At 38.8% G+C, this 12,188-nt stretch overlaps 1 protein-coding gene across 1 annotated transcript in view; it reads left to right on the top strand.

Annotated features, from left to right (window-relative positions):
- The window catches only part of sp4 (sp4 transcription factor), a 39,506-nt gene extending 33,136 nt beyond the window's left edge, over positions 1–6,370 (top strand). Inside the window, exons 6-7 of the mRNA XM_042346973.1 lie at positions 657–856; positions 3,888–6,370. Of these exons, the coding sequence (XP_042202907.1) occupies positions 657–856; positions 3,888–4,141 (454 nt within the window). The 3' untranslated portion in view covers positions 4,142–6,370. The remainder of the gene's footprint in view (positions 1–656; positions 857–3,887) is intronic.
- The last annotated feature ends 5,818 nt before the right edge of the window (positions 6,371–12,188 follow it).

Here is a 12,188-nt window from a genome sequence, read left to right as displayed (position 1 = left end):
CTGTTGAAAGCTAGCTTGAGGTAAATGAAGAGTTCTGTGATTGATGTGAATATATTTAAATCTGTATAAGTAAGTTTCATGTACCTGGTTTCCCCTCCACAGTATAGGCATGTACATGCCCAGAAAGCCCATTGTGGTCAATCCATCAGGCTGGTTCCAATGTAATCCTTTATTATATTATGCTTCTCAATTGAAATATTTACCAAATAGCTACCTAATTGCAAATTTTTAAATTTGGTGATGTAATGTGCCTAACCGGGTTTACATTTTTCACAATCTCTGTTCCGTCTCTGCAGCCAGAGGCTGGGATGTCGCTGAGACACTCGCTGGTCACTGATGACGTCAGGCTGTACACACTATGACGTTTGTTATTTTCACCATTACCTTCTTTGAGACTTGATCGGTTTGTAAATCACATACTTGCCAATTTGCTTCAGGAGCAGTGTGCAGGGACTCACGGTCATGAGTGAAATAAATTTGCAAAATCCAGAGGCGGTCACGCATAGGTTGACAGATATCAGGATATCTAGTTACAATATTTGAACAAAACATTATTTTCAAGAGTTTGCATACATTCACAAAGAATGAACTGTTGTAGAGTCATTTTTGTTTACAAGTGTATTATAATCCTCCAACTGTGAATTCTTTCTAAATAGAGCCCCCAGTGAACCAGGGAAGAAGAAGCAGCACATTTGCCACATTGAGGGCTGTGGAAAAGTCTATGGGAAAACCTCCCATTTAAGAGCACATCTTCGCTGGCACACTGGTGAGAGGCCATTTGTGTGCAACTGGCTGTTCTGTGGCAAGCGTTTCACACGGAGTGATGAATTGCAGAGGCATAGGAGAACTCACACAGGTCAGTAACACACAGTGAAAGATTTATTTTTTCTCAATGAATGTCATTTTAAAACTGGAATCTTTATAAGTAGAAATACACTAATAAATTGAATAAGGCGTGGTGAAATGTAAAAGTGAATGACGTGAAGCGATTGTGTGGAACTCCATTCCGGCGTCCCTTTGCATCATCTCTTCCCTCACCTCCCTCAAGATACATCTTAAGAGTTTCTTCTTTGACCGTGCCTTCGGTCATCTTCCACCACCCCCTCCTGAATCCAACTCCCTGCTCGTGTGCAAACCATCGCACCCTGCCCAGTGCCTTGGGACGTCCGCCCGACGTGAAAAGCACTATACAAATGTAAATGTTATTGTGGTTGTTGTATAAGCAAAAGAACTCATGTAGTTGATGACTTTTTCAGCTCAGTGTAGAGTTTCTGAAAAATGAACGTAATGTTACAAAAATATAATAACATAAGCTTTGTGAAAAGTCCAGGGACTGCCGTTCTCAGCATTTGATCACCAGTCGGTTTTCAAACCACTGACCCAAGGAGTTTTCCTTTGATGAAAATGTAGTTAACTTGCATTGCCCAGGGGACCAGACGATTTCATTTCAGGCTTGTTTGTTCTTAGGAATAATTATTAACCCTCACTGCATACGTAGGATGTGATTAGTACAATAAAGCTTGGGAGGGGTGGGGGGGATTGTGATTACTAAACAAATAAGCATTCAGTTGGAACAGCTTTGTGGTTACTAAAGGAATGTTCATGTTCAGGTTGAAAGACTCCAACCAGCATTAATTTCTTAACACACTTTTACTATGTTTATGATTTAGGATAAACGCAGTGTTTGGTAACTGGTTCTATTTGAGATGTTGCAGTGATTCTTCTTGCTCTGCAGTGTTTATCTGAAGGGAATCTGAACAGTGGTTTATTCTGATCATGTTGATAAGGATGGGGGTGTTTGTTTAGAATAGTGTAATGTAGTGCTGGCTTGAGGTGACTTGTTTTAATCAGCCATCATTGCCTGTGGCAATGTGCCCTGGAGTCATGTTTTTGCTGCATCGTGAGTGTGAAGCTTGGTAAATTGTTACTGTGGTTTCAGAGCACTGTTTAGGGCTGGCTGACAGTCGACATGCTGATAATGACTATAGCAACAAAGTGAAATGCGTCTCCAAACAGTAGTGAAATGCAATGTGACAATGGCTGATAGGATTCAGTTGTCATGGGAATTGGAATTAATTTTTTATGATGGAATTACAGTCTTTGTCAATTATCTATTAATTAGAGACATGTAAACATTCATTTAACTTTTTTATTTTAATATCTAATAAATGATCTGTTGATGAAAGACTTCACGCACAAAGTGAAAATAATGTACTGTGGAATTGCTGATTACCCACCGAGGTAAGACGCTTGCAACTAGTTCTATTATAATAGCTCTCCAACAATTATTGGAAGGATTGACTAAGCAGGCCTTTTCACATTGGCTTTTACAGCCAACACGTATGTCAGGTGTCTGCCAATAAATGAAGGAACACTAAAGTAAATTTAATCAAGTCTGTACCGTGTCTCCACCGCTGGCTTGATAATCGCTCGATTGTTTACCAATTTTTATTACTTGAATTCAATCAAATTATTTTAATAATTTAGCCTAAATATGTGTAAATTGAGATTTTAAATTTAGAAAATCTGGTCTGAGCGATAAATCATAATATTGTAACCATGTGATTGTTGTTGTTTGGAATGATAGCAGTTAATGAATAAAGAGATTTGATGAGTGGGTTGGTGTGTGATCTACACCAGTGGATGTTTGCGTTAATACAGAAGATATGTGCCTGTGGACTGTATATATTTCTATTATGCGCAAAAGTAATGAGAATATAGCAATGGTTATCCATGTAATCCGTTGGGGGGGTGGCTAAAGGCCTGGAAATTGTTTAATGATCCAGTCATTCACTTATGCCTTACGTTCTATTACCTGTAAATTTTATTTTCAGGGATATTGCTTTCAATACGAAACTGAGAATTTGAATTGGGGATGATATGTATTTAAAGGGTCTGCCTGGCTATGTTGGTAGCACTCCCACTTCTGAGTCAAAAGGTTGTGGGTTCAACTGCATTTGCAGCAAAGCAGGAAGTGATGGTCACTTGAGGTAAATGTAATAATAAAAAAAATTTTAATGGATAAAATGAAATAACACAAAATGAAATAACCCTGAAAAACAAAATTTAAAAATTATATTGAAAAAAATAGAATTTCATGGGGCTCCACTGATGAGGCTGGATACAGATAGTGAACAGCACAATTTTGATTTGTGATTTGTTGCCACTGGAAAATGTTTGACAGCATTTTTAAATTTCTAACAATACTAATCAGTCAAAACTGCAACTGGTGTCTGAGAGTCTGTCTGTATGTCTATTTGTATGACGTAGAGTGTTGCATTACAAAATGTCTCAGGATTGTGCCATGTTTCCATGTGGTGCCAGCAAATGTTCACCAAAGCATTCCTTATATTCCATTTAGAAAACAGGAAGAAACCATTCAGCCTATCAATCCTGTTCCACCAGTTTATTAGATTATGACAGATCTTTTAATCCCAATGAATTTTCACCAAACTGCTTTATATAACCACAAGCTCAAGTATCTGTCTACTTCTCTTTTTTTAAACTTCCCTTTATATAGCTCTATACGGAATAACTGCAGTCAATGTGGCTTAATATTATGCACTGGGGACCAATATCATTTCTAATGCAATTTTAAAAGGTTTAACATGAACAGGTTTGGTGTAACAAAGCTGATCTGTTTCTAAAGTCACTGTAGCTTTCAAGTGGTGATAAATCAGGCTTAAAAAATAAAAATTCAAGTCCAAAACCTGAAGTTGACAAGTGGAAAATAAATATCTCTGAGAAGTAAAATATGAAAAAACGGTATGTGTTCTGTATGTTTCCCGCCCCCCCCCCAGCACCAAAAAACGATAGAGCATGTTATACATAAAGCTCAGTCCTTTAGCAGAGAATATCTTTAATTTTATTTTTCTTCATTCTTGCAGGTGAAAAAAAGTTTTCTTGTCCAGAGTGCTCCAAGCGGTTTATGCGAAGTGATCACCTATCAAAGCATGTTAAAACCCACCAGAACAAGAAGGTTGCTGCTGTCATCCAGAGCGTGGTTGGGAGCCCTTCCCCGGGTATGGAGTCATCTGTGGCAGAGGTTCTCGTCTCTCCCAGAATAGTGGCCATAACCACAACCTCACAGGAGTCCAGTCCGGCAATGCCAGCTATGGAAAACACCATTGATGAGTACTGAGGGTTTTAAACATGTGAAGTGGTCCAGCATCAGCACTTACTGATTTGTATCTCTTCAAAGAAATAGAAAAGATGTTGTTGAAAAATTTAGGAGAGAGTTAAAAAAAATCATTTCCAAGAATCCATTTGATAAATCCATTGGGAAGCTTGGATTCCTAAGCATTTAACTGGACAAAACGGCATTCTACAAGGTAGCTGTTCAGTTTTTAAACTCTGTTAACGATCATCACTTTGCTGAGTAAATGATTGTACATTAAATGATTTGCAGTGATTTACCACTGTTTACTTGAAGGGTAATTGATAGGAAAAAAAATGGTTCTAAACGCATTGCTTCTTTTGACAATACTCAAGACTGTCAATCCAATTTTTTTATTTTAAGGAATTTTGTTTTATTGCACTCTTAATTAACAAGAATATATTAATTATGAGGATATCTTTAGTTTTTTTTAAATAGCGTTTTTGTGAATGGATCCCAGTAACTTGCTTTCTGCCACAACCTTGGGTAGAGCTTGTGTGATTTTTGTAGAAACGTTGTGCACTGTTCTAAGGGGCTCCAATAATCTGTTTCTCAACTCCTTCAACACCTTTCCACCCCCACTGGATGACAATCAATCTTTCGGAGAATTATAATCGCCTGAATCGTATCCTTTTCAATAAGACTTAAAAATTTAGAAAAGAATTGCAATCTAAACAAAGAGAACTGGTTTCAGATACATGGCAGCAATACTGCGAAAAAACTCAAATGTGTTCTGTTTTGATTCAGCTTCTGTGCAAAGAGCATAGTTTTATTCCATGTTCTATGCAGATGTGGAATATGTTTCTTTAACATTTACTCACGATGAGCTTTTGTTCCCTGCTTCAGTTTAATTATTCAAGCGTCTTTCTTGGATCATTTAGATAACAACGCAGAGGGAACGTTTGTATTGCAGGGTGTGTTCAGAAAGCCTCATCTATTTCTTCGTAGATGAGATTATTTGTTTTGAAAACTTTTGAGAAGTCAAGCAAGTTCACAAAAGATTTTTTTTAAAATGAACATGGTGCAAAATTCTTGTACTTAAATGTCTCGAATTATTTTTCATCCAAACGTAGGTCGATGTTTTAGACAGGCTTGTCGATTTGTTCAAAATAATCTATCCACAAACCAGTGAGAATAGAGGATTTGTTTTGTTCAGCTTTTCTTCACTTTTTTGTGTGTATACGTAAGTGTTTTTGTTTGTTCTTCCCTTGTTTTTAATAAATTGTACGTTCACAGTGTGTTTGCTTTTCACCTTGATGGATCTTCTCTTGGAGATAAGATCGGCGCTGATTTGATGAAATATCCCAATTGAAAGCTTTGTTTCAATGCTCATTCCTTTTTTGTATAAATATGTTTATACCACTGATTTACTTGTGTACTTTGTCAGTCTTAATTCTTGGTAAAGCTATATAAAATGATGATATATGTATAGTTCTATGAATGGTCAGTGTTGCCATTTGTAAATCTTGCCGTTTTTTTCAGTGAGTTAAGTGTCTGTTGCAAGTAGGACATTGCTGTAGATTACAGTTCTGAAATTTGCATCTCGAGTTATTATTTATCACAAGTGTTATTTACTAGCTTATCTTATGCAAGGCCAGGAACGAATGAGATATATTTGTAGGTGCAAGTAAACTTGTCCTTTTGGAAGCAGCAAAATAAAAACATTTATATATCTAGATATATATATAGATTTTCAACAATTTGGTGATGTAACCACTGCATTGTAACCTATAGTTTTGTTTCTGGTCTTGCAGGGTACGTTTGCTTTAACTTATGTCCGCTTCCATTTGTGGTTATAATCATGCATGAAATGATTAAAAATAAATAATTTCCCATAGAAGTGAATTCTAAGTAACTTACAGATGTTTAAGAATTAAAAAAACATAGTTAATATGTGTACAAATATTAAGAGGGAATATTGTTGATGTTTAGGGAAAAAAATTGGTTTTGAATATCAGACTTTCTACAACAAAATTATTAAACTGAATATTTTGTTACAATAATTCACTTGTAAATCTTTTTTTAAAATGTGTTTTCCTGGCATCATAAACTTTTAATAATGGATTCTGCCAGAATGGCCTTAAAGGCTTGATTTGTTCACATTTTTATAAAGCAAATTTGTATAAAAGAGTGCATTTTGTGGAAAAAAAATTAATGTTTTTCACCTGCAACAGAAAACTGAATTTGTCCATTAAAATATCCTTTAAGTTGAAATATGTGCACCTGTGCATTTTTTCGCTTAATTATCTGTCATCATGAGGGGGAAGATGTTGGTTGAAGGAGAATATTTCATATAAAGGTCTATGAAATTTGCGCTTAGTTTTACTAAATTTAGTTTGGGATGAACCATAAACAAGGTTATTTACTGCCCTATTACATTTAACAAAAAATGGGAACACTCCTTAAATGGCATTGAAACAGATAAGGAATCTGTAAATCAGTGAGACAGACCCACAATGTGCTGAGATGCAGGATGTGAACAACTATCAAGGTGCCAAAAAACACTTTCAAAGTGTGTTCAGTCATTTAATTCCAGAGTGTAGTTAGCTTTAAGAAAGCTATGCAGCACTTAAATTATTTCTCTCAGCTAATACAGTTTGCTGCTCAATTAAGAACATTTGGAGGGTTCTGATAATATTCCTTGAAATTGATATCGCACCGTATCATCTCATTGAGATGTCTCAAAGCACTTCAAAGAATATATTATAAAGTGGATCGACTGTATATTTTGTCGGCAAAAAATATAAAGGATCTGTTTATGCTTTCCCAACGTGGTGGATGAGGGCATCTGCCATAAGAGATTTCTTTTCAAGTTGCACAGTAAAACCTGGGAAAATTAAATATATTTCCAGTGATTATGGAAGTCCAGCAATTACATGAATAAAGTCAACAAGTTAACTGACTTATAGTTTGAGATTAGCTTGTGTTTGTTTTTATAAAAGATCTGGAATTTGTATATTCTTAAGGTTTTATCCATAAAAGTCTAAATTTTAATCAAAAACATTATTTTGGAATACCCCTGTATATCTTTCTATGAAGGGTTAACAATGGTAGGGAATAAAAATGTATTTGGAAACTGCACGTCACTGAGAATCATACCAATTTGCTGTTTGTGACTCAAATTGCATGATTTTTTTTACAAAATCTGCTTTAAAACAAATTGTTATTCCAAAGGCCAGCAAAGTTCATTTGGCTTCCCAAACCTTTTCTTGGACTTTTCAGTTCTTTTCTGAAAGGCTCTGTCCTTGACTGGTTCAGGTTTCCACCTTTCACACCGTCTCCACTTTGTCGCGGTAAACGGTTATTCCTCCGGCCCCCGCACTGTCTCATGCAGTGTTCCTCAGGGCTCTGTCCTCGGTCCCCTCCTCTTCACCCTCTACATGCTCCCTCTTGGTGATGTCACCCACAGACATGGGGTAAATTTCCACATGTATGCGGATGACACCCAACTCTACCTCTCTGCCTCCACCCTCAACTCCAGGACTACTGAGGTCCTGACCACCTGCCTGTCCGACATCAAGTCCTGGACGAGGCAGAACTTTCTCCAACTCAACGTCAGCAAGACCGAGGCCCTCCTGGTTGGCTCGCGCCAGCGCCTCTACACCTCAGGCACTGACAGCATTAACCTCACTAAGCCAGTCAGGAACCTGGGTGTCTTGTTTGACCCTGAACTGTCCTTTCTCCCCCACATTTGCTCCATGACCGTTACTGCCACCACCACCTCCGCAACATCGCCAGACTCTGCCACTGCCTCACCCCTCAGGCGGCCAAAACCCTCACCCACGCATTCATCACATCAAGGCTCGACTACGGGAACTCCCTCCTCATCGGCCTTCCCAACTCTTCCCTTCACAAGCTGCAGATCATCCAAAACTCTGCAACTCGTGTACTCTCACGCACCAGACTCCGCAACCCCATCACTCCCACCCTCGCCCGACTCCACTGGCTCCCCATCCCCCAGAGGATCGAGTTCAAGATCCTCGTCCTCACCTTTAAGGCCATCCATGGCCTTGCCCCCTCCTATCTCTCTGACCTGCTGACTCCCTACAAACCTGCCCCCTCCCTCCGTTCATCAGGCACCGACCTGCTCCATGTCTCCCGCCCGACCCGCCCTACCATCGGTGGCCGGGCTTTCAGCCTCTCTGCCCCCACACTCTGGAACTGAATCCCACAGTTCCTTCGTCTCGCTTCCTCCCTTGCCTCCTTCAAAGCCGGTCGCAAGACCCTTCTCTTCGACCGTGCCTTTTGTCTCCCTCCCACCTCTCTGCCTTCCTTCACCCCTACACCACCCCTCCCCCATGCTCGGGCCCTGACATCTGACTGTTCAGCGCTTTGGGACGTCCTCCCAATGTGAAAGGCGCTCTATAAATGTAATTTTGTTGTTCTTGTATGTTCTCAGCTGAGAAATGGCACAAAAGCAAAATGCCAGCCATCATTGCAACTTCTGGTTTGCAATCACAGCTAAGATTTTGTTTCTCGGTGAGAAAAGATCCAATAAGTCAGAAAACAGAATGCCAGCTGCAAAATAGGAACAGCGGTACCATGGGAACAACTTTGCCCTCCAAGATCATTACTTCAGCATCGCTGTGTCATCCTCCTGGAATCATCAAAGAAGGACAGCGGTAGTTTAAAGCAAAAGCCCACCATTACTTCCTCATAGCAAGCATGGATGGACAAGTTTTCCTACCAAGACTTCCAATCCCAATGTATTCAGGAACATGTATATTGTCACTTTCCCTACTCTTAAGCATTACTCAGAACATTGCTGTAATGTTTCAAGCATTAAATATTATTTGTCTGAGTTTGGTTGTATAGAAGTTAGCGAACTGAATTAAAATCAATCTATTTATTGTACTGTAGCTGTAAGCCATTCCTATGACTTTCTATTGGTTCAATTTAATATTTTTAATATTAATCAGAATTGGCAATGAGACTGACTAAAGTAACCTTCACTCCTGAGCTGGGAACAATCTACTAGGTTAAGCGGTCAAATAATTTACTGCTAGCATGAGTATAAACATCATTTTGATGAGCAACTGAATGTAAGAATTTTGACACGTTAAGCCTTCTCGACTTTGCAGCAAAACAATATCATTCACTGCAGGTAGATGAGCATGTCAACATCCTTTATATTAATTCTGCACCAAATTATCACCAAAGGGACAGATTTATTGCACAGCAGGCATTGTAATACCTTCCAACAAGCAGGGAAGGACATTGTTTGCTGAGAAGTGAGAGTTTTTATCTTTGTTTCCACAGGCAGCTTGCAGGGAGAGCTGCAGTGAAGCCTTCAATAATGCCATTGTTGAATTGCATCCCATCCCGGTCAAAGTTTAGTTTGAAGAAGGTGTTACACGTGTAAAATTTTTAAATAATTGATGTAGAATGTTGTGATGCACATCTAGTCAAGATGATGTTTGATTTCTACACGATATGCCTGACAAGCTTCATTCGATCATACTGCTTTTGGAGCGATGATTTGAAATTTATGGAGGAAATTGAACTTCAAAGACAATAACAGGATGTACACTTCATTTTGTGGGACTAACAGTCATGACGTGAATGACCAATTTTATTTGTGGAATTGCCCAGCAGGACACCGAGAGAAACTCCTCTTTCTAAATAGTGCCATGGATTTGAAACATCCATGTGAACAGATAAGCAGGGCCTCTGTTTAATGTCTCATCCGAAGAACAGCACCTCCAACATTGCAGTGCACCCCCACCCCAGACTATGAGTCAGTCCTGATGTGGGGCTTAAACCCACAAAACGTCTGACTCAAAGGTGAGAATGTTACCAACTGAGCCAGGCTGACACCTGTAATTTCACTCAATGGATCAGATACCAATGACTAAGTGAAATTACTTAATTATGACAGTTACCTGAATCCAGTTATAATACATGCTAAACATATTTAAATTAACTTTGTTACTGGTACAGATTTTGCACCTGTTCTTGCAACTACAGCCCTAATAAAATACAACACAATTTATACTTATATAGTGCTTTGTACAGTGGGAGGACGTCTCAAAGCGCTTGTTTCACATCAAAGCTATTCTTATGTTGATAAATAAAACAACATCCCTTTTTTTTGCATGTATTATTTTCAGTTTTTGTACTACTCTGCTTCCAGCGCAGACCCAGTGAGCTGAATGGCCTTCTGCACTGTAAATTTCTATGGTCCTAAAATGCATTGTTGGCCCTTGTTTTGGAGGGAAGATAACAGGGAACTGGAGGTTGAAACGGCACTCGAGGTTACAAGAGTAAGAGTCAGGTTGGAAATGTTGCTTTATATAATTTAATGAGATGTAAAAAACAATGAGATCTGAAACAACATATTATGGAGAATTGAATAGGATATTGGTGCGACAGCACAGAGGGAGGTGGCTCAGTAATATAATAGGATGAGATGTTAAACCAAGGTCTTAAGCTTGTTAAATACAGACATCAAGATCAGAAGAATTAAAGTGAACAGGCAACTCAGATTTAGTTACCTTACACAGAGAGCAGTAAATATATGGAATGGAATATTATAATAATAATAATAATAATAATAATCGTTGCATTTAATCTAGCGCTTTATCACATTTTTGAGACGTTTCAAAGCACTTCATAAAATATACTGAATTGACTATATTTTGTGGGGGAAGCACGGCAGCCAATTGCACACAGCAGTGTCCCACAAACAGTCGTGGATTGAAGTGACCAACTGTTTTGAACGAATTATTACCACCGGAAAAGTGATCCACCGATAGACTAACAACCGGGTTTCTACTTATTGCTAGGTAATTCAGGCATGTGGAGTAAGGAAATTTGCCCAACATTTTGCCCTGGTGGGAATCATAAGAACATAATAGGAGCAGGAGTAGGCCATTCAGCCCCTCGAGCCTGCCCCGCCATTTAATAAGATCATGACTGATCTTCTAACCTAATTCCATTTACCCGCCCTATCCCTAATAAGCCTTAATTCCTTTAGGTTTTAAAAAATCTATCGATCTCAGTCTCAAATATGTTTTTCATGACTGAGCATCCACAGCCTTCTGGGGTAGAGAATTCCATAAATTCACTACCCTCTGAGTGAAGAAATGTTTTCTCAACTCAGTTCTAAAAGGCTGACCCTTAATCCTGAGACTATGACACCCAGTTTTAGATTCTCCAACCAGGGGAAACAGTCTCACGGTATCTACCCTGTCAAGACCCTTAAGAATCTTATAGAGAATATAGGCCTAATCTACTCAACCTCTCTTCGTAGGTCAACCCCCTCATCCCAGGAACCAACCTAGTGAATCTACGTTGCACCCTCTCTAAGGCAAGTATATCCTTTCTTAGATAAGGAGACCAAAACTGCACACAATATTCTAGGTGCGGTCTCACCAAGGGCCTATACAATTGCAGCAAAACTTCCCTACTCTTGTACTATCAAACCCAGGTCTCTCGCTTGCAAGTCGAGTGCTCTAAACACTGAGCTCCAATATGCATGGAAGCATCAAATTCAAGAGGGCACTGGATCGCTACATACTTGGCGAAGAATTAATTTGAGAGTTATGAGAGATAGAATAGTGCAGTTTTGTTTTTAAACGGTATGGTTTCACATTGGGCAGGATGGACCACAATTGTCTTTTCTGGTCCTATACATTCCTGTTTTCCTGGTTGTTCCTAAATTATTTTCATGGTACTATCAAGTATCCAAGACCTGGTCGTTATCAACTTAAATTAATTTCTTGTTGAACATGGCTGATTTTGCAATGGTTCATTTCTGAATATTCAGTGAAGTCCTGCTGTTGCAGTGTTTCTCAGAAGGAAATATGCTGAACTGTATGTTAAGGAAGCAGTCTTTGGAATATAGGAAGACACATGACTAGAAACGTTTTCTTCTGGACATTTCTTCCTAAAGATGCTCTTCTCCAGTTGGCTTTACCTCTTCCAATAGTCTGGTAATCCAGTTGTATTTTACACTGCCTCAACATCAGGTCTCATTGATCACATTTGACTAGACCTGTGGGAAAGCTTTGTACAATACTCAGGCCCTGAA

The sequence above is a fragment of the Callorhinchus milii genome, unplaced genomic scaffold (assembly GCF_018977255.1).
Source record: "Callorhinchus milii isolate IMCB2004 unplaced genomic scaffold, IMCB_Cmil_1.0 Scaffold2, whole genome shotgun sequence".
NCBI lineage: Eukaryota > Metazoa > Chordata > Chondrichthyes > Chimaeriformes > Callorhinchidae > Callorhinchus > Callorhinchus milii.
Note: the sequence above shows the minus strand (reverse complement) of the source record. Positions and strands in the feature narration are given on the sequence as shown.